Here is a 26,216-nt window from a genome sequence, read left to right on the forward strand (position 1 = left end):
ATGGGAAGCAGCCCAAACTCCTCTAACTCACTCTCTTTTCTTTTCTTTTTAATTTTTTTTATTGGGGAATATTGGGGAACAGTGTGTTTTTTCCAGGACCCATCAGCTCCATGTTAAGTCATTATTATTTTTCAATCTAGTTGTGGGTGGTGCAGATCAAGTCAAGTCGTTTTCAATCTACATGTGGAGGGCACAGCTCACTGGCCCATGTGGGACTTGAACCAGAGACCTTGGTGTTATGAGCACTGCACTCTAACCATTGAGCAAACCGGCCACCCACCAGCGGCTCAGCTCCAAGATCAAGCTGTTGTTTTCAATCTAATTGTGGAGGGCGCCGTTCACTGGCCCATGTAGGAATCTAACTGGCAACCTTGTTGTTAAGAGCTCACGCTCTAACCAACTGAGCAATCCAGCTGCCCCCTCTATCTCACTTTCCCTTCACACAAGCACCAAGCATGCTTCCAAACTTTTAAAAGTACTTGCGAGGTCCAAGGCTATTTTAGATTTGTTGCACTACAAATAGAACTCTTGCTTTCTAGAGCCTTTAGGTACTTAACAAGTTTTTCTTTTTATCAAATATGTTTACAAGAAAACCTAAATTAACTTTCAAAGCAGAAATAGAATCTCATTCTCTAATCAATGCAGTTTAAAAATTTAAGAAAGTTTCTTGACCAGATGAATCACTTGACCAACTCTTGGCTCAAAGATGAAATAAATTAAATACTGCGACGACGAACTAATTTGAAATCATCAATAAGGAGAATATTCTAATAAAAATTATTGGATGTAACCAAAGCTGTACTGAGGGGAAAACTCATAGCCTTAAATGCTTTTTATCGTTATAAACAACAAAGACTAGAAATAAAATACATTGATATATACTGTTTATATGAAAGTTTATTTTGTATAGAGCCTACATTAAAATATTTCACTTAATCATTATAATACTTATGAGGGGGCACTGATTTTTATGCTTCTCTTTTCAAATTAGAAGTACAACTAGGCAGGCCCACCACAATGTTTCATGTTCTTAGTTTCCAAGAGCTATTTTACATCTTTCTTGAATCAGTGCCATATTCATGTCTGGTATGTACAGGGCAGTTTAAAGGATGAAGATATGAATAATAGATGTTTTCTACCCTATAAAACTCCAGTCATATGTGTGACATTGATGTATGTACATTGGAAGGGCAGAGGAGGATACAGGTCATACATAGTATGATTGCAAGTATCCCTCCTAGCTAAGGTGAACTGTGTTATTAAAAATGAGGTCTAAACAAAGCATCTGGGGACCCAGAAGAGAGTGATTCTGACTTGGGGTGGGGCAGGAGTCAACTGCAGTGCTTGTTGCCACAGTTTGGGACCTGCATCATGAATATCTTTACAGCCTTGTTGAGGAATGTGGACTTTATTATCAGGGAAGTGGGGAACCTTTGAAGGTTGCTCATGTGTGTTTGTGAAGACTTTTATTTTCGTTGCAGCTATTTTTTCCTTTGGTTTCTCCCCTTAGAATAGTTTCTCATACGTGGAACTGCTTGATCAAAGAGGAGAAACATTTTAAGATGCTTAAAAAACACTGTCAAATTGCTTTCCATAAAATGTAGTGTGTTCATAGGATCTCTTCCATGTGGAGGTACTGGTGTCTGTCTATAGAGGTCTCAACAAAGGAAGCTTTTCTCACATCCAGGGTACTTTTGAGTTTCTTCTTCTGAATGAATCCTCTGGTGCTCAGTAAGTCCAACATTGACAAGTTCTTCCAGGTTGGAGTTCTCTGGGTTCTTTCTCTCTAGTTATGATGATCTATAAGTTTTGCTAAATCTGGGGATTTCCACACTGATTTTCTAAAACATTTTTAGTCATTTTTATAAAATAGAATCATGGATAGCATTCCTCTCTAAAGGAACAATGCATGGATGCAGAATTCCCAGTTTTTTCTGCTTTGAAGAAGTTTCTTCCTTTTTCTCTCTTGATCTCAAAACCTGAGAGAAGAAACAGAAATTGAACATGTCACCCTATTCCAAGGAGAAATACAGTGAGGGAGTAAAAAAGAGTTGTATTAAACCAGTAATGGGATGATAGAAATATCTAAATAGATCTCAGGGCTTTTACTCCAATTAAGGCTAAATTTTTTTCTTTTTTTTTTTTTCTCCCTTTTTCCGCCTCCCAGGGAGAGCCGTTGTTCACAATCTTAGCTGTAGAGGGCGCAGCTCACTGGCCCATGTGCAAATTGAACCGGGGACCTCAGCGTTAGGAGCACAGCGCTCCAACCTCTTGAGCCACCAGGCCCTGAATTTTTCTTTTCTTTCTTACCTCGTATCCAGTGGACACTCGGCCTATCCTGAAGTCAAATAATTGTTTCATTTCTGTAGAATCTCCAATCCCTCCATCCATGCCATATCTCTGTGCTCCACTGGGAAGCTCAGGTCAGGTTGTGGTACTGGATATCCTGGTAATAAGAAAAACAAGAAGTATATTTGTGTTACCACTGGTTTTTCCTGAATTCAGGCTGACTACTGGGGCAAATAGCCTCTCTATTTCCTTCTCAGTTGGATTATTTTACTTGGAGCCTTTGTCAGGCAGTTTTTCAATATTAAAACAAAACCAAAATGAGGGAAAAACTCCTTTTGAGTTGAATTCAAGGCTCTTGTCCTCCCGTGCAAGAGGACTGAATTCATTTTGTGTTAAAGTCAATGCCCTAAATTAGTTTTATGTTATCTTTTGAATATTTTTATAATAGAATTATCTAAATTAGGACTAAAATCTGAAGTAAATCTTCCTAAAATTCTGTGTTAAAGATGAGAAGCATTCTCCCATTGAGTCACAAGAGGAGAGAGAGGGGTAAAAGTGGAAGTTTTAGAACTACATCCTGGATTAATTTCAGTTAAGAGATTTTCAAATAAAAATTGGTATGTGAACTGGGTTGGTTGGTGACTAACAAAAACCACCTTTATGTGTTTCTTCTAGCTGAAGTCTAGAAGTGAATTATCTTGAAATTAACCCAAACAACTACCTACCAATGTTTCTGGCAATCTAAAGACTTGAAAAATTTTCTCCAGCCCGCCATGTCCTAGCATTCCTTCCCTCACTGACAGCAGTTATAGTTTGCACCCTTTTTATGTGACTCTTCCTCTCCTTCCTCACCTCTGACAAAATTTAGTGGACTGCAATAAAATGTGGGTTGGTAAACATGATTTAAGATCCAAATAGAGAAAAATGTTTAAATATTAACATTAACAAACAATAGTAGTAAGTTAGTTTGGTTCATGTTAATGTGAAGGAAAATGTAAATTCCAGAACATTTTATCAAGCTATAGGAAGTGGAGCAAAATGCCTTATTTTATATTTTCATGGGGAAAAGGCAATATATTTCAGATTAATAAAAAAATACATTTCAAATGAAATGCCATTTACAGTCACTATTTTATGATTGGATTTCAAAGCTAAGGTGAGATCTAAGAGTAATGTGATACACTTAAAAGTAAACCCTAAGCCACAGATCACAGGAAAGCTGTAGTCAAGTAAAGTAGGAAGAAACCAAAACTGGGTAGAGGCAAATACTAAAGGCTTAAGGTGGGAGAAGCTTAGAGGCCAGTATATCCTAAGGTGAGCAGCATTTCAGAAAGACAGAAGCTGCTCATTTGTCTGCTCCCATGCGGAAGAGCACAGACTTGAAAGTCTTAACACTAGATTTCATCAAATGCCAATTTGAAAACCAGGCACAGACTACTGCCCCCCTTGAGTGCACAGGAATCTATAAGACCTAGGTAAGGACTGAAAGCAGCTCTAGAGACAGAATCTAGTACTCATAAGAACTAGGACCAGGAGTAGTAGGGGTTCTTTGAGATTCAAATGTGTTTTTCTCTGTTAAGAGTTAAAGAGCCACCTATAGCCGAGGACAAGAAAGTCTAAGAAAGCAGAATCAACAGTGGTTACAAGAGGGCATACTTATTTTCCTTAATTTACTTTTCACCAAAGCCCTAAAGTAGTGGCTCTTAATCTGTTTGGTGGTTTGGAGTACTTGATGAAAGCCATGGATCCACTTCCTAGAAAATACACATACACATGCAATTTTGCATACAATATAAATAGGTTTACAAAAATCTCTAATTTATCCATGTCACCCTTTGACCAATATGATAGCCACTAACTAGCACTTAGCAACACTAGCTGCATTTTAAGTGCTCAGGAGCCACCATTGCAGTAAGTTCTATTGCACAGTGCTGCTCTAGAATTTCATGGACCTTAGGTTACTCCTTAGGACCTTAGGAACTCCTGCCTTAAATGAACCCCTGTAGATCTGCTGACCTGTAACCCCACTTCCAAATAGCAGCTACTTTCTGTCTGAATATAGTTAGACCTCAAAGAAATGGCGGAGTATTAACACTAATTTTGAGTAAATCTGAAACTCCATCTAGCTTTAAATATCCATTAATAACATAAAATCAAAGGGAACTTACATAGCAAATGATTCATCCTTCATTCTTCTCATATGAAGGTATGTGTAGTTTTGCAAATATCCCCATCCTGCAATAATAATCCAAGTGGCTTTTTTATGAAATAGGGTAAGGCTTCAGGAATTTGCTGTGCACTGATAATATGTAATATTTATTGAGTTTACACTAAGTGCTGCGTATACTGTTCTAAGCATCCTACATATGTTAACTCATTTAATTCTCACCCAATGTTATAAGGTAGGTGTGGGGACAGAGCCCCAAAAAGCAGTTTCCAGGCTCTCAGCCTCACATAGAAAGGTGCTGGCTCAGGTAGTAAATGGCTGTCGACTGTGATCAAATGGCCATCAGCTGTGGCTAGTTGGCCGTCAGCTGTAACCAGTGAGCCATTGGGCACTAATATAACTGCCGTGGCTAGGCTAGCAGAAAATGGGGGCTAGCAAGAAGATGGTGGCTGAGCCTGCAAGTGGAGCAGTGAGGGTTGCAAACAGTGTGGCTCCTGCTTCCTGTGTCTCCAACCCAGCCGCCAGCGAGAATATAGTGGTGTGACTCCCCTACCTATGGCTCCGTGGGTGTTCCTTTTTGGCCTCACTATGTCCTGCATTCTTATGTGGGGAGCGGGACCAGAGACCCCGCATGACACCCTGCATGACATATGGCGAAGTTGGCAGGATCCCCTGCACTACACATGGCGCAGCGAGCAGGGTATGGTGTCGGACAAAGCTCTCCGAAGGGCAGTGGAGCAGTTTGTGCGTATGAACACTCAGTTGCAGGAAGACCAGGAGGAGCAGCTGCTGGAGAGCTGGACCCCATGGAGGGGTGGAAAGACGTGGACGGTTCCCCAACCAGCAAAGGCCGGAGAAAGCGAAAGTCGTTGCGGCCCCGTGGGCTGGAAAGTGCTTGCTGAGGCAGCCCGGATGCAGGACTTGTAGTCCCAGGAGGAAACGCTTGCTGAGTCCTCCATGGGAGCTGAGGGTGAGGTCAAGGTCATCCCTCACCCTTAGGACAGCCCTGGCGAATGACTATGGACTATGGGGAATTGCCTTCCATCCCTAATTTAATGGACAGCTTATTTGTTTGGGAACATACCACTATGTAGTGGAACTGGCGGATGTTTGCTTTTGTGTCTTGACCAGCCACCATTGAGAGTATGTAAGCACCTTGACTGTGAGCCGCTGTTGTTCCAGCACAGTGCCATGAGAGGCCCAGAGAGAGTGGCAGTGCCCTGAGAGCCCTGGCTGAGCCCAGGAAGTCTGGCTGAGCCCAGAAAGAGTGGCAGTGCCCTGAGAGCCCTGGCTGAGCCCAGGAAGTCTGGCTGAGCCCAGAAAGAGTGGCAGTGCCCTGAGAGCCCTGGCTGTGTCCAGGAAGTCTGGCTGTGTCCAGAGAGAGTGGCAGTGCCCTGAGAGGCCCTTGTGTGCTCGGGGAGACTGGTGGTACCCTAAGAAGTCCAGGAAGTCTGGCTGTGCCCAGAAGTACTGGTGGTGCCCAGAGAAACCCTGGCTGTGCCCGGGGAGACTGGTGGTACCCTAAGAAGTCCAGGAAGTCTGGCTGTGCCCAGAAGTACTGGTGGTGCCCTGAGAAACCCTGGCTGTGCCCGGGGAGACTGGTGGTACCCTAAGAAGTCCAGGAAGTCTGGCTGTGCTCAGAAGTACTGGTGGTGCCCTGAGAAACCCTGGCTCTGACCAGAGAGCTTGGCTGTGTCCAGGAAATAGCATTCACCTCCAGGCTCCTCGCACAGGGCCCCTCGCGGAAGACGCTTGTCACATAGATTGTGAGGCGAGACCCTGTAGGGGTGGAGTGTGGGGACAGAGCCCCAAAAAGCAGTTTCCAGGCTCTCAGCCTCACATAGAAAGGTGCTGGCTCAGGTAGTAAATGGCTGTCGACTGTGATCAAATGGCCATCAGCTGCGGCTAGTTGGCCGTCAGCTGTAACCAGTGAGCAATTGGCCACTAATATAACTGCTGTGGCTACGCTAGCAGAAAAAAGGGGGAGCTAGCAAGAAGATGGTGGCTGAGTCTGCAAGTGGAGCAGTGAGGGTTACGAACAGTGTGGCTCCTGTTTCCTGTGTCTCCAACCCAGCCACCAGCGAGAATATAGTGGTGTGACTCCCCTACCTATGGCTCCGTGGGTGTTCCTTTTTGGCCTCACTATGTCCTGCATTCTTATGTGGGGAGTGGGAGCTGAGACCCTGCAGGCCGCCCTGCGTGACAGTAGGTATAGAATTATCCCCTCAAAACAGATGAGGGACTGAGGTTTGGGGCTTAGCAAGACTTAATTACTTGTCTGTGATGACACAATAAATGCCAGATAACTGGTTATAAGGTTAGAATCTATAGTCTCTTGAAATATGTCTAAAACATGAAAATGGTCTTAGAGGACTCTGAGGTCACGTTTTCTGAAATGGACCTATACCTGCTTATGTGCTGTGAGGCCTCTGGGCCTGCATTTGCCACAACAGCTTGTGAACCTGTCATTTTCCCTGGCATGAAACAAGAAAAAAAATACTTAGGACTCTTTCCACCCAGTCATTCAAATCAACTCTCTCCATCTTATCACCTTTTGCCATCATGGTGGCCTGAACTTCAGCGACAGACTAGCTGTGTGACCTTGGGCGAGTGACTTAGAACTGACACGCGGTGCCATTATCTGTAACACGGGCATGATAATAGCATCTACTTCCTACAATTTTGTATGTTGTGAGAATCCGGTTGCACGTAAGCAGGTGCTCAATAAACGGTACTGGTTGTCACGCTTCACTCCGAGGACGCTTCTATCTCCCGAGCCCACAGGCCTGACCCTTCTGAAGGGAATGGAGGAGCTGGGGGGACCTTGGCCATGGACACCCGCCTCCCAGTTGGGCCGCCCCCTCGCCCTCTTACGGGCACAAAGCCTTCAACTGCGCCGGCCAGGGAACCGACCCTCCAGGTTTGCTTCCATTCTCCCCTCACGATGAAAATTCACCGCCGAGCTAGAAGGGAGATAAATAACGATCCCGCCCCCGCAGTGGGGGACAATGAACGACAAGTCCCAGGCAAGTTTAAAATCCGGTTTCAAATCATGAGCCGGTGGCGCGGGCCCGAGTCCGGAGCGGTCCTCGGGGACGTTCAGCCGTCCAAAGCAGGACTCTGGCTGGGCAGGGGACCGCCACTGGTCACTAGTCCCACGGCCTCCACACCCCCGGCAGTACCGAGCGGGATTGACGCTTTCCCCACGCCGCTCTCCACCGTTCCCGCACCTGCCCATGGCGCAGGCGCAGGCGCGTACCGCACCACGGACTGCATCTCCCGGCAGACCCCGCGAGGACGCTGACTCGGGCGGGGCAGCTCATTTCCCGGCCTCCCGGGGACGCCCAGCTGGCGGTTAAGTTCGGCCCGACTCGAACCTGCGAGGCCGCCAGGGTGGGTGGGGTCCTCTCCTAAAACCCTAAGTAACAGGCGTGGGTAGATACGGCCTTTAAGTCCGTCATGTCCTGGACGGTTATTCTCAAACTTGCCTGTGGGTGAATAATTTATCGGGGGGATGTAACAATTCCGATTTCCGGGCCCACCTCGACACTCTGAAGAAGTGGATCTCGCATCGCTCGAGAGTTTGTATCTTAGTGAGATTTCCGGAGAATTCTCACCCAGGTAGCCCCGCTGGTCGCACCCGTTTTGGGATTATCACCCACAAATCGACTTAGCGACCCCGCTCCCACTCCCGTGACCAACCCCAGCGACCTCTGGCGTCTCGGGGTTCGCCGAATAGCCCCGCCTCTCGTCTCCAATTGGCCTCTCGCTTCTCCCGTCCCTGCAGGTAAATCTTCCCTTCTGGTTGGTCGGCGGTGAATCTGTGCCGAGACCTGCGGAACGTGACCCGGAAGTTGGTTCCGGGCAGGCGCAGTTGGCTGTGGACGCTTAACTCGCGCTCTGCAATTTCCGGCGTGGGAGCCAAGCCGTGAGTCCTGTGTGAGTCCGCGACGAGGCGAAAAGCGTGGCGCTCAGGTCCTGCCCTAAGGCGGTCCTGTGGAGGGCTGGCCAGGGGGCCGGCGTTACGGCGCCTTGGACCTACTGAGGCTTAGGTGCCGGAGGCGGCTGCGGCCGGGCTGAAGCTGGGCAATTTGGCCGTGACTTGAAGCCCCGGGTCCCCCGGCTCCTGACGCCAGCTATTCCTGCCTGGGGCCGGGGGCTCCCTCTCAGGAGGGCGCAGCTCGTTTCGGGGGCAAGGCACACTCCGGGGTCCTGATGATGGCGTCGGGCCCGGGGTCTCAAGACCGGGAAGGGCTCCTGATAGTGAAACTGGAGGAGGACTGCGCCTGGAACCAGGAGCTGCTCCCGCCAGACCCAGGGCCTAGCCCGGAGGCCTCCCACCTGCGCTTCAGACGGTTCCGCTTCCAGGAGGCCGCTGGGCCCCGGGAAGCCCTAACCCGGCTTCAGGAGCTTTGCCATGGGTGGCTGCGGCCTGAGATGCGTACCAAGGAGCAGATCTTGGAGCTGCTGGTGCTGGAGCAATTTCTAACCATCCTGCCCCAGGAGATCCAGAGCAGGGTTCAGGAGCTGCACCCGGAGAGCGGCGAGGAAGCGGTGACCCTTGTGGAAGATATGCAGCGGGAACTTGGGAGACTGAGGCAACAGGTGAGAAAAAGATGTTTTACCTGCGATTTGTTTGGCCCCAGGACTGGGAGAGCGTGTTGGCCCAGTTCCCCATAAGAATTTACTTCATTTCCCTGGGTAGGACTTACATGGGCAAGAAGCCTTTTTGCAGTTTAGTCAGGAACATTCATTCTCCAGATTTTATCCAAGTGGATAGAGTGAGTAATGAAGAGTCCCCCGTTACCATATGCAGGCAGTGTCTGCATTAGTGGGAGCCCTGGAATTAGCTCGCAGGTTTCAAATTGTCACTCTGTTCTACTAGCCTTGTGACTTTGGGCAAGTTACTTAATCTTTTGGAGTCTCAGATATGCCACTGGTAAATTTGAAAATGGTAACATACCTTTCTAGTGTTGCTTTGAGTTAGAAAGGGCAGCATGTAGTTTTGGTCATTACTGGCTTATAGTTACTGCTTAATATCTGTTAGCTATTGTTGTATTAGGGCCAGCAGTCTGGTCTTCTCTTCATAGCTGGGTCGGGGTTAATTGTGGATTTAGAAAACCAGTTTGGCACTGAGGCTTTGAGAGCACTTGCCCCCAGGGCCAGCCAAGTTTAACTTATTCAACAGTGAGGAATGGAAGCATCTAGAAAAAGTGGGGAAAGCAAGAGGGAGTGAGGTGTGTCAGAAGAGCTGTGTGGGGAAAGTGTTCTCTAGCAGTGGACTCTTCTCTTCCCCCCTCCCCCATTTTTTCACATGCACATGGGATCAGAATAGGGTGGAAACCACCGTTTTCTCTTGCTAGTTCTCTGAAGGTTTTCCTTCAGAATTCTGTATTAATTTCCTGTCCTGTGGGGCCCTGTTGTGATGATGAGTGATGTGGGTTGGTTCCCAGGTCACAAACCGTGGGCGGGGAACAGAAATGCTTTTGGAGGAGCCTTTGCCTCTGGAAACAGCACGAGAGTCACCGAGCTTCAAGTTGGAGCCAATGGAGACTGAGCGAAGCCCTGGCCCCAGGCTGCAGGAGCTGCTAGGCCCCAGCCTTAAAAGGGACCCCCAGGCTGTAAAGGAGAGGGGTGAGGAACAGTCATCTGGGCAGGTGGGAGGGAAGAGGGGCTTTTGGGTTGCCCCTGGCAGCAGAATGGAGCACCACTGCCGAGGAGGAGGGAATGTCTGGCTTCAGGGTTCCCAGAGTGGAGTGAAAGACCTAGAACTGGTGGTTGGGTTTTTCTGGGGGTGGGCAGAGGGAGGGGGATCCCTTAGTAAGTAAGCCGTTTTTGTATGCAGAACAGACATTTAGAGCTAGATGAATGATAGAGGGATTGAATGCTGCAGATTACCTGCTGGTATTCCTTACCCTCATTCTGGAATTTAGGATGTCATTTTCGATATGGCTTTATTATGCCTCTCTTGCCTTCTTTTGTTCAGTGTTTACTCCCCAGACCAGAGACTGGGTGTGGGGGAATGGATACTATGTTGTAATAATCCCTGGGTTGCGAAGAATTAGGAATGCCATTCTCATCATGATTTCTGTCACCTTCAGCATTGTCTGCTCCCTGGCTTTCTCTCTTTCCTCCCGAAGGAAACATGGAAGACAAGGAGATGACTGGGCCCCAGGTGATGTGGAAATTCTCAATGTCTCCCCTTAGCTTCCCTCCCACACACACACACACACCCCATGTTGTTCTTGTGGTGGTTGGGTCCTTCTGCCACTTGGAGAGGATTCTTTCTCCCTCACCAGCACATCTCTCCCATCTTTATTTGCCTCCTCACCTTACTCCTAGGCCTGGCACCCTTCTTCCCCATGAAATGTGTCCTTGGCACCCCCGGGTTTTGCCCTTTTAACCCATGACTCTGCTTGAATTGTTCTTGGTGCCTCAGGGGCTAAAGGAGATCTTGTGCTGTTTCAGTTGCCTGAGAGCTTAGAGGACGTGGCTATGTACATCTCCCAGGAGGAGTGGGGGCATCAGGATCCTAGTAAGAGGGCCCTCTCCAGGGACACGGTGCAGGAGAGTTATGAGAATGTGGACTCACTGGGTAAGGACTTCTTTTCCAGGGATGAAGACTGAGCCATTTCTGGCCAGGGTCCTGTCCCTTAGCCACTCACCTTCTGGACTTAAGTTCCCAATTTTTCCAAAAGGCCTCCCTTTGTCTAAAATCCCCTGGACTAGGATCAGTTAAACATTTTCCAAGTGGCACACTTGGCACACTATGGGCCCCAGCTGCCAGAGCCGAAAGCAGGGAGTCTGAGCCATAATGGACTTCCCAGGACAGAATGAATCAAATCCAGTGACTGCCCCCACTCCCCACTACACACTTTCAGTGTCGTAGGATGCTGTGGGGTTCTAAGTTCTTGATACCTTGCAATTTGGAAGTGTTTCTTCTTGACCTCACTTATGTTTTCTGTGCTTCATTAGTATTTCTACGCCCTTCCCCAAAGATACAAATTGCAGGGGCAGTGGCATCAACATTACAGCTTAGCAGCCGTCCTAGCCCTTAAAAATTCAGGAAGCAGGGAAGGCCTTGTGGAAATTTGGTAATGATGTATATATCCAACACTGGAGCTAAATATATTAAGCATAAATTAAGATGCATCTATATGTTGAACTATTAATACTATGCAGAGATTTAAAATGAAACTTGTGAAATACGACAAAAAACCGATAGTTTTTTAGGTGGAGAGTATAGAACAACTTGTAGGATTTAGGTGGAGAGTGTATTGTTTAATTCCTTCAACTTTTCTGTGTGAAAATTCTCATAATAAAAAGTTGGGGGAAGTCTTAAAAACAACATAAGACAGGAATGTGTCTATTATGATTATGGCTACATTGCTGTACACAGTAGAAGAATCACACTGCACTTTGTTTTCATACATCAGGTTTTCATAAAGAGAAGCACAGCTATCAGTTCACTTGCACTAATTCTGCAAAAGGGTCACTGCTGTGGCTAGGTGCCCTAAGTTGAGCACAGGTCTTTCAGCGAGTGTGCTCCATAGGGAGAGAAGTTCAGAACACAAGTTCTTAAAGCTACACTGTTTAAAGTCCATGTTTGCTTTAGTTGGAGTGAGGTTTTTGTTTTTAGCATGGCACAGGAGTGGCACTTTTGGATTTTGACTTCAGGGTCCTCTCAGAGTCCCAGCCAGGTCCTTTTCTGGTTGTCCATCGTATTATATTTCCTCCTTCTGGAGTTGCCCAAACTTAGTTCTATTCTCTATTTATACGTAGGAGTCAGGGCTCTTCTACAATATTAAACTGATTCGTCGAGGAATTAACCACTCTATGTTCATTTGATTGTTTTAATTACAAGTGTACATTCTCACTGCAAAAAAAAGGAAAAAAGCTTTAGTCTCTCCCAATTTCTTTCTCTAGAAGTAACCACTGGGAACAGGTTAGTGTATATTCCAAGTAATTGCTGTCACTTATTACACCCTCTACCCACCCACTGAGGGCAGGGAAGACGACTATCTTTGTTTCCCCTGCCTGCCAGAGAAAAGTGATGACTTAGAAATTTCTTTCTTTCATTGTGAACAGAGTCTCAGGTTCCCAGTCAGGAAGCCCTGAGCACCCAGGTGGAACAAGAAGGAAAACCATGGGATCCCAGTGTCCAGAGTTGCAAGGAGGGCCTGAGCCCCAGAAGCCCAGCTCCAGGTAAGGAATGAAAGACGAGCAGTCTGCCTAGCTAGTCTCCCCCAGTTGGGAGTGAGACATTTGAGGGTTTGAGTGTGGGGCTAGCCCACACCACTGCCAGGGCGGTACATTGCTTGCTGTGTCTCTACTGCCCACTTTCATCCCAGTGAAGCTGGTGAGATACCCACGGTGCAAAATATAATGAGGCATTCACTCCTTGGCTCATTTGCCCTCTGTAGTCCCAGCCCTGCTCCATTGCATCCATTTTTGAAGGGCAGAAGCCAGAGGCTCAGTTGAAGGAGATGGGGGCCCCTACAAGGCAATTCAGGATTGGTCTGAGCTCTGATTCCTGAGCAATGGCCCTACCTCTTAATCCAGATGCTTCCCTAGAATGTTTTCCCTGGATGGGGAAGATAGGAAACTGAGATAGAACCAGCTTTTCTGGACTTCTGACCTACTGTGGGATTTTCTTTTTTCCGGGGTAGAAATAATGTAGAGGTTTGGTTTCTCTCCATCTACCAGGGGAAGAGAAATTTGAGAACCGGGAAGAAAGTGCTTGGTCCATTTCCCCTGAGAGCATTCATCCGCAGGCGCTGCTGCCTGGCCAGGTCAGAGGGGAGGTGCCCTGGAGTCCTGAGCAGGGACAGCCTGGGGACAGGGCAGAAGGGCATTGGGAGACTCCCCCAGCGGGTCGGATGGAGCAGTCTTTAGTGGCGGCCACACGTTGCAGAGAAGTGGGACGACCAAAGGAACTACAGCCGAAGAAGCTCCATTTATGTCCCTTGTGTGGCAAAAATTTCTCTAACAACTCGAACCTGATTAGACATCAGAGAATACATGCAGCAGAAAGACTGTGTATGGGTGTGGAGTGCAGTGAAATCTTTGGAGGGAACCCACACTTTCTATCACTGCACAGAGCACACTTGGGAGAGGAGGCCCATAAGTGCCTCGAATGTGGAAAAAGCTTCAGTCAGAATACTCACCTCACTCGCCATCAGCGCACCCACACAGGCGAGAAGCCCTATCAGTGTAACGTATGTGGAAAAAGCTTCTCTTGCAACTCCAACCTCCACAGACACCAGAGAACGCACACCGGTGAAAAGCCTTACAAGTGCCCTGAGTGCGGGGAGATCTTTGCTCACAGTTCCAACCTCCTTAGGCACCAGAGGATTCACACAGGAGAGAGACCCTATAAGTGTGCTGAGTGTGGGAAAAGTTTCTCGCGCAGTTCTCACCTTGTCATACATGAAAGAACTCACGAGAGAGAGAGGCTTTACCCCTTCTCCGAGTGTGGAGAAGCAATGAGTGACAGCACCCCCTTTCTTACAAATCATGGAACCCACAAGACAGAGAAGAAACTCTTTGAATGTTTGACTTGTGGCAAAAGCTTCCGGCAGGGCATGCACCTCACCAGACATCAGAGAACACACACAGGAGAGAAACCATATAAATGTGCCCTTTGCGGGGAAAACTTTTCTCATAGATCTAACTTAATCAGGCACCAGAGAATTCACACGGGAGAGAAACCCTATACCTGTCACGAGTGTGGAGACAGTTTCTCTCACAGCTCCAATCGGATTCGTCATCTGAGAACCCATACAGGAGAAAGACCTTATAAATGTTCTGAATGTGGAGAAAGCTTTTCTCGGAGTTCACGCCTTATAAGTCATCAGAGAACTCACACCGGATAGAAACAATAGGATTTCATTTTGCCCCAGATAAGGTGGCATGTTCAGAGGGTCCTGTTGTTGAGAGCTGGTATTGCTTATCCAGCCAACCAAATCATCTGTGTTTTTAAGGTAATTACTATAAAGAGTAACAGGGATGGCGGGGTGTGAGGGTCATTGTGAGGCAGCAAAGGATTTGCATAAAACTATAAAGGAATTATGTTTGAAATAGTGAGGATGGCAAGTCTTTGAGGTGATGTGCTAAGGGTGAAATTCTCCGTGAAGTCTGCCCTGTCTCGGTGCACCTGCCCCCTTGGTATATTTATCAAGTTGTGATTTGGAGGCCTTAACTGTGTCTAGTATCTTTCCCAGCAACTTTGGGAATCCATGTGACTTTCCTTTTCCTGCTTCCTCACTTGGGACATTCAGCAGGAGCATTTGAGCTCTTGAGGCCCTTGAGACCAAAGAAGAGGGGCTGAGTCTCCTGGGAAACCAACTGGAGAGCAACCAAAGACTGGTGGTGAGTTGTAGCTCTCCAGAGGCCCTGACAGGGAAGCCACCAGTACACCTCAGTGCTCGACAGGAGGATGGGTCCATTGGCAGGCCATGCATGTAAATGGCACTTCAGACAAGAAGGACCCAGAGACCTAAGGACCTAAGGGAAATAGTAAGATGGAATTTTTAGGTCAGCCTAGGAATTGGCAGAGGACTGGAGTCTGAATTAGTCTACCCTTTGCAGAGATCAAGACTTCCACCTCTGTCAGAGAAAGATAAACAGAGCTCTGGAGTCTTCAGAGTTTCATGTAAGATGGGTTCCCTGGGAGACTTTGAAAACGTGGATCTTAGGAGGAAAATTAGGGATCATGTCTTTTCCCGTTGGAGATATGTTTGGATGGTAATAAATATCTTCAGGAAATACGAAAGTGTGTGACTTTTCGTTGAGGGCCTTTGTCCTGGTGTCCAGTGTTGATCTGTCTCCCTTTTGCTTTGGTTGGAGGACCTGCTTTCTCTTTGTGGTCTAACTGGGTTGGTTGGGAAGGGTCTGACAAAGGTGGCAGCAGACAGGCTATGGTGCGTGTCGCGTTGGCCAGCTCCAGTCTGGGACTGCTATGTGGTAACGAAGGGTCAAGCCCAGTGGCTGCTTGGGGTGATATTATAATGGTCTCTGAGGTTTTCTTCTGTGGTGCACAGCAGTAAAAGTGTCTTCAATTCTTTGTTTAGAATGTTTACTTCCTTGTGAAGTAACTGAAGGAAGATCTGGCTCTACAAAGACAGGATATTTTGATCTTGCAAATGAGTCCCAGGAAAAGATAGTCCTGATGTAACTGAGTTACTGCCCATTAATGGAAGGAAGATACGTGAGGAGGGCAAAATTCTTAGGGGAAAGCATTATATTTTAGAATGGGGAATCAGGAATAGGAATTCTAGGAGTGTGTACCTATGGAAAAAGAGGTAAAATATCAGGAAGTATTCTAGGAGTAGGACATTCCGATGCCAGGAAAAATGGGAGAAAATGGTGAAACATTTCATTGGCAACCAGCTATCAAATATAGCAATTTAAAGCGAGGAAACAATCCTATGTGCTCCACCCTTTTCTTATCAGTCTTGTCTTAGCCCTGCCTCAGTTTAATATGAGTTTTTCCTTGGTTTTCTTAGCTAATTTTAAAAAAAAATCTTAGTTTCTCATTTCTCTGCCTTTCTCTTATCCACAAGAGAGCAGTGGTAATGTGGGGATGGGAGTGCACTGGGGCAAGGCTTGGAGGGCAGTGGGAATTTGAGAGAGATTAATGTAGGATCCACAGTGGTAGGAGTAGGATGGGGCTGATGTGGCTGCTGGTGCAATAAAATGGGTGGGTGGTGTCAAGTTGGTGTCACTAAGCACTCTCTGGTTAAGATGGCGACCTGTGTATTGTAGATCTCACAAGAATGGAAAGCTCCCTCCCCTTCACTCTCCCTCCTCTTCCCTCCCCCAGTAGTATCCCCCATGTATCTCTTACAAAGGGCCAACTGGTGGTGTTCCTACGTGGAGCATTGCAGCTTGAGGCTTAGAGCAACAAGGACCCCCATATATTTGCTCTCAGCATTAAAAAGGCTTTCCAGTACAACCCTCCACTTAGCGCCCAGTTTAGCTCCCTTTCTGTCAAACATCAGATGCATAACTGTTCTCAGCCTTGTTTTTTGTTTTTTGTGTGTGTGTTTTTTTTTTTTAATTGTTGGGGAAGGACAACAGTTCTTTATTGGGGCACAGTGTGTACTTCCAGGACTTTTTTCCAAGTCAAGTTGTTGTCTTTTCAGTCTTAGTTGTGGAGGGTGCAGCTGAGTTCCAGGTCAGGTTGCCGTTGCTAGTTGCAGGGGGTGCGGCCCACCATCCCTTGCGGGAGGCGAGGAATCAAACTGGCAACCTTGTGGTTGAGAGCCCGCGCTCCAACCATCTGAGCCATTTGGGAGGCAGCTCAGCTCAAGGTGCCGTTTTCAATCGTAGTTGCAGGGGGCGTGGCCCACCGTCCCTTGCAGGACTCGAGGAATTGAATTGGCAACCTTGTGGTTGAGAGCCCACTGGCCCATGTGGGGATCGAACCGGCAGCCTTCGGAGTCAGGAGCACGGAGTTCTGCCTGAGCCACCGGGCAGGCCCTCAGCCTTCTTTTAAGGAGATGATGTCACGTGAATTGTTGCATGTAGAACATTTAGCACAGTGCTTGGCACATAGAAAGTACTCCTCTACTGGAGGTGCCAAAAAAATGTATACAAGTGGACACCTTGGTCAACACTACTCAAGCGTAGTTGGCTGTAAGAAGTATCTGGACGCTGATGGTAACCACTTTGAGCACCTCTTGTAATTGTAGAAGTCAAACATGACTTGTGTTCATCTTTTGTTATCGGTATATATTGAGTATTACAATTTTAATAGTTTTCCTTTCTTAACGTGTATGCATTTTTTTGGCACCCTCTGTATTTGTGTCATCTGTGGGCAGGTTATACTGGTAAGGTTGTCTTTCTTCAAATTCGCTGGCACTGAGATCAATGTAAAATCACACTGGCAGGAACTTGAGGGAGCAGTCTGCTAGAGATAGGCAGGATTAATGCCATCTTCCCTTGTAGTCATATTTCAAAGAGCAGGTCAGAGGCCCTTACTGCAGGCTCCCATGAGGTCACTGCAAGGGATAGCCAAGTGTATGCTTTTTACATTCATACTTTTACATTACACACATACTTTGTACATAATACTTTTAACCTGCTAGTCCTCTTGTAAAAGAAACCAGAACAGATTCCAGTTGGCTTTATGTCAAAGGGAGAATTATGCACTAAAGACCCCTGGCTCCCTAAGTCCAAAGAGGTACAGAGGTGACCTGGGAGATGTGGCTTGACCCTGAGTAATAGCCACATGTCCTTCTGGCAAATGTAGCACAGGAGAGCAGCAGAAAGCCTCCTGGGTGGAGAATCAGTAGGACATTTAAGAAATGTGAAAAAGCCTGTCAGAGGCAGACTAAAAGCTGGCCAGACAGTAATGAGGACAGTCTATAGGTCCAGAGACTGGAAGAGTTAAAACAAGTATTAAATTGTTTATCAGACACCACTTTAAGAATTTTTACTGCACTAATGAATTTATGGGTCTCGATATATTCTGAAATTTACTGTTGAACCAATACATTATCAACTGATAGAATTTTGGAATAGGCAAAGTCACCACCACTGCTTCAAGACATGTAACTTTTGTAAATGTTCCGCAAGCATTTGAAATAAGTCATGTAAAAGGTCTTAATGTGTATTATAGGAAACCAACTAGCAAATTTATCATCACTAGACTTCCTAACACTTGAGTGTGGGGAGCTCGAGAATAGCAAGATGAATTAAAGTAAAAGTGTATTTATTAGCATTTCCTTTTAGCCTTCAATCTAGCTTACAAGCACTTGATTTAAACTTGATTTCCATTCTTGAAAGGGAGACATAATTCTTTCTCATCCGATAATTTTTACTAGGAAGGTTTCCGTCTTGCCTGACTGGTACACAGTTAGAAGGCAGTGGGAATGGGCTTAGGGAAATTCAATGACAAGATGGTTGATGAAAAATGGCTTAGACCACACGAAAAATCCGGACAGATCTTCCAGTTGATGTCCTCAATTCATCACTGAGATACCTTGAATGTCCCAGAAGATTAAGTCAAAACTGGTGACTCACCAGGACCCAAACTTGTTCCAGGGAGACAATATTTCCCCAAGCAGAAAGGGTGGGGAAAAAAATACTAAGTTTATTTCTGAGATCCTGGGGTGTCGTAGACATAATGAGGAACTGTGTTTGCCTCTTCATCCTCATTTCCCCTCAAGGCAGGAAAAACGCTCCAGAACCTAGGTGAAGCTGCCTTTGAGGGGATTCCCTGCTCTCCTGGGAAGGTGTCCAGCTTAACATTTAGGAATCCTGCCCGAGCCACTGGAACAAGAAGTTTCTCAGAAGAGCTCTAGTTCTTAGGAATGATTTTCAGAACCAAGGACGTAAGTCCTTTCTGAGACTTGGGTAAAGCAAACAAATCTGTGGCTCTCGCAGCTTAGCCTTCCGTGGGCATCGGGGACTGGACGCCACTTTGCTAGAAACACCAGCCTGCCCCACCAGACTGGTCTCACTCAGGATGACTCTCCAGCGGATCTCTGAAGGAGCAAGAGCTGACGGGGCGTCGGCGGCCGCCTCTGTCCCTGTCGTTCTTCCCTTCAGATCCACCCTCCACCGTCCTCCTTCGAGACCAGCGCTTCTAGACCAGTGCGGGAACAGTGAGTGAACGCAGGCACGTACAGGCTCCCCACCCCTCTCTGACGCCCTGCCCCTCTGACCACCACTGCGTTCCTGCCCCAAGAGGCTCCCTTCTCTGGCGGGCCTCAGCCTGTGACCCCGCCCCATCCAGCCGCTCTGGTTGGCTGCCTGGCTGTGGACTTGCGGCAGCCCTGGCTACCTGGGTAGAACCGGGGTAGAACCGGCACATGGCCGCAGGGCTTCCCTCTCTACCCACCCGAGAGGGTAATGGCAGCGCGACTACACTCCGAAACGTCCTGGTCTCTTAGGTGTGCGTACCAGCCCAGGCCGACAGCGGTGCTGGGCGTCAGGGCCGGCTCTCAGTCCAGCAAACAGGACAGCACAGAGCTGTTGTGGGGATGGGCACTCGGAAAGGGGCCGTAAGCAGAAGTGCCTCCTCATTTTTGTTTTAGTTCAATCGCCACGGCTACAGGGTGGGGAAAAGGATGGGGAGAGGACAAGAAAGAAGGCTGGGCGACTAGACTGGTGCAGTCATCCATGCAGGGTGGGATGGCAACGTAGGAAGGACTGGAACAGAGAGGAGGGAGATGTGGAGACTAGAGGAGGTAGAGCCGACAGGGCTTTACATGGGCCCAGACCGAAGTCTAAAATCTTAGGATGATTCCCAAGGGCACTGAAAATTTGGCCCTGACCTGTCTTTCCTGCCAGTTGCTCCTACAGCAAACATCCAGGGACCTTGCAGCTTCCTAGGGAGATGTACTCTCACAACAAAGCCTGGGCTCACACTCCCCTATGCCCAGACTGCCCTTCCCTTCCTCCACTAAACTTTAAAGCCCAACACAAAAGTCATGCTTGACCCTCACGCTTGACTCCTATCCAAGCCCTCTCCATACTCACCTTAGCTCTTACATATCCAACAGTGGTTTGTTCCTATTCATATTCTTTGTAATTCAGGTCTAAATGCCCCATGTCTAGCATAGAAGGGCAGGCAACATGAAGTTTGCCCAGCACGAGTAAATTGATAACTTTTGAAAAAGGGTGTGACTGCTGGTCTTTTATTCTGGGAATTTATTCTGGAAAGATATTTGATGCAATGACTCAAAAAGAACTAGAGAGCTGTCCAGTATGCTCATCTGACATCCCCTTCAATTTCTTCCACAATCCATTCTACTCTAGGCTTGCAAGGTATCTCAACAAATGCTAACTTCTTATAAATATGAAAGCCTAAAATATATTAAGACAGTAAGATATAAAACTGTATTTATAATGTAATCTGCCTATTTTAAAAATACATGAAATATACCAAAGTGTTAAGGGAGACTATTATCGGTCAATAGAATTTGAATACTTTCTTTTTATGTATCTTCTATCATCAGCATGTTACAAACACTAAATACGTGGTAACAGATTTAAGAAAGTAGAGCATGTCATAACATTAAATTGAAAACCTAATCCTTATCTTCTTAAACTAGAACCAGTCAGAATATGTTTGTTATATTCTGTTAATACATTAAGATAGACTTTAAAGCTTCTCCCCCCATTTAATCCATTCCATTTTAGATAACCTGGGGCAATAATTCCTCATTATTCAGATCCTTGTCTAAAATAGAAAAAATATATAGATTAATGAATATATACATTTAAAGAAACACATTTATTGTTTTCAAATTGTGTATTTTATAAACTATATGGGCACTGATATGTAAAATGAGGTCAGTTGATAAAAACAATGACAATTCATATCATATAAATACAGAAATCTTTAAACACAAAATCTAAATACTAGAACCAGAAGTTGAAGGCATACTGAAGGAATCCTTAATATTATGAAGCCTAGGTTTCAAAAAGCTACCAATTCTAGAATGGATTCTACTCTGGAACTGTTTCTTGATTATTTCTTGTTGCATCTCTTTCAGTGTGAAATGAAACCTTTGAAACTCAGGTGTGGCATCAACAAAGTTAAGAAGGTTGTCTAAACTCTTTCTTACAGCAGATAACTTAAATTCAGCAATCGGCTCTTTGGCTTCTCTTTTTTGAACAACTTCCTTTGTAATTCCACCTTTTGATTTTGGGGGACTAGTCTTTTCTTCATCACCCCTATTTAACCACACACTATCATCATCTAGCTTGGTTTCCAACTCCCCCCATTTCTCACGAATTTGTCTGTAATTCCCATCCTCTAATCCTTGAAAATCATATTCAGCTTCCTTTTTGTAAAGCAGATTTTCCCATGCATTTACTATGGTTATTTGTTTTACTTCATCCCAACTCTTTGCCCAGTTAAAAATTGCACTTTTTATGTTGTAGATTTTAATCTTGGAAAACCCTTTTTCTCCTTTATCTTGCTCATCATCACTTTCTTCAAAAATTACAAGACTCTCTTCAAGTTGCTTCCACCTATAAAGTCGTTTGCAGCTTAAGATCACACCTTGATTCATTGGTTGAATCAAGGTTGAAGTGTTATAGGGAAAGAACATGCATTTGATTCGACCATCCTCACTGGTTAGTGATTCTGCAGAATGGTGAACTGGGGAACTGTCCAGAAGTAACAAGGCCCTGACATCCTCTTCGTGGAATCTTAGAACATTAAGTTGAAAATGCCTGACCTCAGGAACAAAATTTTGAAAGAACCATTCTGAAAACAATTCTTTGGTGAACCAAACATCTTTACTAGGTTTATATATCACAGGTAATGTACTTGTGTCCTCCTTCACACTTTTGGGCAGCTTTGATTTTCCAATAATGATGGACTTTAACTTATGAGTTCCGTCTGCATTTGCACATAAAAGAGCAGACAGCCGCTCTTTGTTTATTTTCCTCCCCGGTAGGCATATATCTTTTCTGTTTGCCTGCATGTTTTCTGGCATTGACTTCCAAAAGAGGTCAGTTTCACCCCCACTGTATAGCTGAGCTAGAAGCAGTTTCTCCTCTTTGATAAGCATGGACAGTTTTTGTCGAAATGGCTCAACGTTTTCTGGAACTGAACTTAGGACTTGTTCCACACATACTTTTTGGTTCCCAATTGCGTGCCTATTTCGAAATCTAAAAAGCCAACCAGTACTAGCTTTGAAGTCTGTTCGCCCGAAACACTGTGCGAACCTCTCTGCAGCAGCCTGAAGCTCCACACCTCTGACGGGGACACCAGCTGAGCGTTTCTGTTGGTACCACATGTAGACTGCGTCATCCACATCTCCATATTTGGCTCCTGTTGTCCTCTTTCTCTTCTCAGCCCCAACTAATGGCATGTCCTGCTTCAGTACAAAGTCCAAAATCAACTTCTTATTCTTTTTAATGTCATAAAATGTAGATTTACTGATTCCAAATTCATCCATTACACTTTTAAGTGATCGTCCAGCTTCAATTCTACTTAGAACCTTCATTTTCTCTTCCAAATTCAATGTTGTATATTTCCCTCTCTTATTCATACTGAATTTGGTTTCAAACCAGTAGAAAAAAAGGAAAAAGCCGTAATAAATTGGAAAAATACTAAAAAACAATACCCCCTACCCCCAAACTAACTCAAAGCCCTAAAAGGCACAGGCATTTATTTGTACTGGAGGGTAATGGGCTAAAAGGGGTAAGGGCTCATAACCAAAGTGCTGGTCTAGAGGTAAAGGTCTTACGAACTCAGAAATCTGTCAATGCCAAAGTCCTCTCTAGCTGTTGCTCCTGCAAGACATGTTTGGTCAGTTTTCAGAACCCCTTTGCTCCTCCTCTCCCTCAACAGATATAGCAGCACCAGTCAGGAATAACAGGAATACCTGTATACTCTTTTTAAGTTAACACAGGAAAAGACACAAAAGGAAGAGAGGAGGTGAGATGTGCACACAAAAACAGCTCCAGGTGAGATAAGTCTCAATAAAAAATGGTGCTTGAGAAGAAGTGTGAAAGCCTCAAAGGCAAGGACAGAGTAATCTTGTATAGCAGAGGTGCAATGAGGCTTCTCTTCCCAAAGGATCTGATTTTACCTCACTGCCAAAAAAGAAAATGGTGCTCATATGGCTCTGTATTAGTGTTCACTGGGCAGCAGTCTATCCACCTGGATAAAAAACTCCAAGATTCCCTGAATTGGGGTGTCTGGAGAGCTGGAATTTGGTAACTGTTGTATAATATCTTTAAGTGAATAAGGAAGTTGGTGTTTCTGTTACCCATATGAATGAAATCCAACTCTTATTACATTCAATATAGCATTCTTAAAGACTGAGCTTTAAATTGAGTGTTTCTTATGTTAACCAAGGTAATCTGTAAGTACGTAATAATTTGTTAGCAGTACTTATCCATTCTTAGATCTTCTTCCTTGTGTACATCTGATGTAGTCTCAAGTGTTATTTTTCACCTGGGATGTCAGCAAGTTTCAGAATCGTGGCAAGTCTTAGAGGTGAGTCCAAAAGTTTTACACATATTTTACAATAATTAAAAATTTTAGAAGATCTGTCCTTTTGTTTTCCTAAATTTACATTAGGGTTTTAAGTAACACACTTTTAGTATTTGAGACTATTTGGTTTCTCTTCAGTGTAGATTTTGTTTAATTTAAACCAAGACTCCCATTTTTTCCACTGCTTGAAGAAATTCAAAAAGTTTCTCTACTAGTGTTTCTGATCAGTTGTTCCCATAAATCCTTCTGTTGGCAAACTTCTGTAGCTCAGCTCCCTTTAATATTCTTTTCAGGACCTCCTGATGCTGCCCAATTCCATTCCATGTCCTTAGAAATGTCCTACTCTAGATTAATTTCATGGTTCTCATTCCAGATACACAACCTCATAGGAAGTAACATAAATTGCCATTCCACGTGCTATGAAGAAAAAAAAGTATGTCAGAGAAATGAGGAAAATGATTGGTATTTCAGATTTTTCCTCTCCTTAGGGCAAAGCCTGACTGGCTTTCTTTCCATGCATTCAACTACATAGAATTCTCACAAGCATCTTATCTAGGAATCCAAAAGAGTCTACACCGTTAGTTTTCCTCTAAGATTTGTTAGAGGAAAGAACTGCCAACTGGTTTGTGGAGCACTGAGAGGATCATGAAAGGGTATCATAGTTAACAGGGTGTGGAACCAGTGACAGACTAAGATCAAGCAACTTTGTAAAAGAGACAGCTATAACTAAGGCAATACTAAGTAATAACTATTGTAAATGGAAAAAGAAAACAATGTATTTGTCAGCCAATAGCAGCACCATTAACTCTAGCCAGTCACCCAGCAAAAACCATTCAGCCCACTACAGCAGTTGTGTGGTGTCTCATAATAAAGGCCACGTGTTTGCTTTCATTGCTTCCCAACGGTACAGTCAGCATTTCTCAAATGATGCCCATATAAGGGAAGGTGACATCTAAAGGAAAGACTCAGGACTTTTATGGGCTCCACAGCAAAAGTAAGTAACTATGGCACAAACTTCAACCAATGAAAAGCATCAGTGGCCCTCATTTCACTATTCACCATTTTGTGCCCTGCTTCTTCGTCTTCCTTTCACAGGGTCTCTTCTCCCACGTTCTTCTCCCCATCTTCCCTAACCAACTCCCTCCCCATGTTACATGATTCAGGCCTTCCGATGACATCCAAGGGCACTGCTGGCAGAACTTCATTTATTCAATTTATTAAGTTCTAATTATATGCTTTGGGCCAGATAATGGGGCTCTAAATGCTAAGAGCATCACTGTCCACTGGTTCTGAGAGGCTGGAAACAAAATGACCTTTGAAGAAAGTAAGCCCCAACCTGACTGAGATTCTAAGGAAATGAACCTACTTTGAAACATATGCAAGTGATTTAGGCACATGCTTATTATCATTGCCTCTGTATAATCCTTTTCTCTCAAAAAGGATCAAGACCAATGCCTCAAAGGACTAACATCATTCTATGTAAAAGCAAAAATAGCATAATGATCTCCCATTTTCATTCCCACCTTAACTTACCTCTAGATGAACTGCCCTGGAAAGAAGCTCCCTTGAAAACCCTCAAATGATGCTCTAGGATGTACTTTATTAAATGCAATCTCTTCACTCCCACTCAAAGCACATAGATCCACATCAAGTTATTTTCTAACTAACTTTCCTTAAATGTAGCCCAATTACATTTAGTAAAAATGTCACACTCTAGTCTTTCCAGCTTTTCAAGGCTTTGCTCTTAACCTTTCCTTTTGCCCACTCCCTGCTGCGGGCAAATCCCCCAATGTCTTTTATAATTATCCCCAAACAAAAATCAATTTCCATTTCCTTGGAAGTTTTGCAGCTTTCAGCTTATGTCTTACCTTACCCTACCCCGTGTTACTGATACTAATGCAATTGCCTCAGCCCTTCTGCCAGATTCCCTGATTCAAAGATATTGTCCTGCCGACTTTGTAACACTGGCTATACCTAGTAGACTTAATCCCTTGACTGCTAGAGGCTGATACTACGAAAACACTGATAATTAAAATACAAACAAACCGAAACACTCAGATTCGTTTAAATATGATTCAGTAAATATGCGTGCAATGCCCACTTTACCCAGGTAAATCGGCCAGACACTGTAGGAGACAAGGTGAAAAAGGTTCCCATTCTCCAAAAAGCATTCTGTAGTGGAAAAAAATAGGGTAACAGGGGACCTAACTCCAGTCTAGGAGCTGCCACTGGTAAATTATGTGACCTAAGTCACTTCTTAGCTCTAAGTTTCTCTGTCATGGAGAACTATAAATGTAACCTATTTCACAAGTTAAAACCTACCTCATAAGAGAAAACATCGTTGTGAGGGAAGCGCGGCCCAGAAAAGGGTATAGACCACTCAGGGCCGCTGATCCTGGGCGAGACAAACGGCTTCCTTCCTCGAGGACACTGCGACGAGCTCCGGGACTGCCTGCTGGGCTGTAAGAAGGCTGAGGCCACACAAGCGCGGGGGGGGGGGGGGGGGGGCAATCTTCACCCGGCGTGACTCCCTATTACCCGGCCGCCGGCAGCCGAAGACGACGCAGGAACCACCCAGGCGCGCAACGCCCCAGAAGCCAGACCGCGAGACGGCGACACGCACGGGCCGAGCCGCGCGTAGGGCCCATCTAGGCGCCGCGGCCTGGAGACTCGGTGGCATTAACTCTATCAGGTGCCAGGGCTGAACCAGGCAGTAAATCAGTTCCTTCCGCTAAGCCTGGAGCCTCGGCGCTGGGGGACGCAGCAGCAGCCCGGAGCCACCCCGGAAGTACT

The 26,216-nt window shown here is 45.6% G+C and overlaps 2 protein-coding genes and 1 long non-coding RNA gene across 7 annotated transcripts; 1 reads left to right on the plus strand and 2 right to left on the minus strand.

Moving 5' to 3' along the window:
* Positions 1 to 1,021: 1,021 nt before the first annotated feature.
* LOC117019521 (uncharacterized) lies at positions 1,022 to 8,280 on the minus strand. Its single transcript, XR_004422507.1, has 3 exons — positions 8,168 to 8,280; positions 2,311 to 2,446; positions 1,022 to 1,979 (listed from the first exon to the last, which is right to left on the minus strand). It is a non-coding gene; the product is annotated as an uncharacterized LOC117019521 (long non-coding RNA).
* Positions 8,281 to 8,326: 46 nt separating this feature from the next.
* ZNF263 (zinc finger protein 263) lies at positions 8,327 to 15,236 on the plus strand. 2 transcript variants are annotated; one of them, XM_033101299.1, is made up of 6 exons: positions 8,642 to 9,061; positions 9,910 to 10,090; positions 10,558 to 10,631; positions 10,925 to 11,051; positions 12,545 to 12,661; positions 13,163 to 15,236. In XM_033101299.1, the coding sequence occupies exons 1-6, from the start codon at positions 8,672 to 8,674 to the stop codon at positions 14,329 to 14,331; spliced, it is 2,058 nt and encodes a 685-aa protein (XP_032957190.1). In that variant the 5' UTR covers positions 8,642 to 8,671; the 3' UTR covers positions 14,332 to 15,236. The 2 variants fall into 2 exon arrangements, with proteins under 2 accessions (XP_032957191.1, XP_032957190.1); XM_033101300.1 differs by lacking the exons at positions 9,910 to 10,090; positions 10,558 to 10,631 and having other exon boundaries at positions 8,327 to 9,061.
* A 5,471-nt stretch (positions 15,237 to 20,707) lies between these two features.
* Positions 20,708 to 26,198, minus strand: TIGD7 (tigger transposable element derived 7). 4 transcript variants are annotated; one of them, XM_033101310.1, is made up of 2 exons: positions 25,746 to 26,198; positions 20,708 to 22,474 (listed from the first exon to the last, which is right to left on the minus strand). In XM_033101310.1, exons 1-2 carry the CDS (start codon positions 25,760 to 25,762, stop codon positions 20,824 to 20,826), a joined length of 1,668 nt encoding a protein of 555 aa, XP_032957201.1. In that variant the 5' UTR covers positions 25,763 to 26,198; the 3' UTR covers positions 20,708 to 20,823. The 4 variants fall into 4 exon arrangements, with proteins under 4 accessions (XP_032957201.1, XP_032957202.1, XP_032957204.1 ...); XM_033101311.1 differs by having other exon boundaries at positions 20,708 to 23,840; XM_033101313.1 differs by having other exon boundaries at positions 20,708 to 22,296; positions 25,746 to 26,043.
* Positions 26,199 to 26,216: the final 18 nt, after the last annotated feature.

The sequence above is a fragment of the Rhinolophus ferrumequinum genome, assembly GCF_004115265.2.
Source record: "Rhinolophus ferrumequinum isolate MPI-CBG mRhiFer1 chromosome 15 unlocalized genomic scaffold, mRhiFer1_v1.p scaffold_54_arrow_ctg1_1, whole genome shotgun sequence".
In the NCBI taxonomy this organism is placed as follows: domain Eukaryota; kingdom Metazoa; phylum Chordata; class Mammalia; order Chiroptera; family Rhinolophidae; genus Rhinolophus; species Rhinolophus ferrumequinum.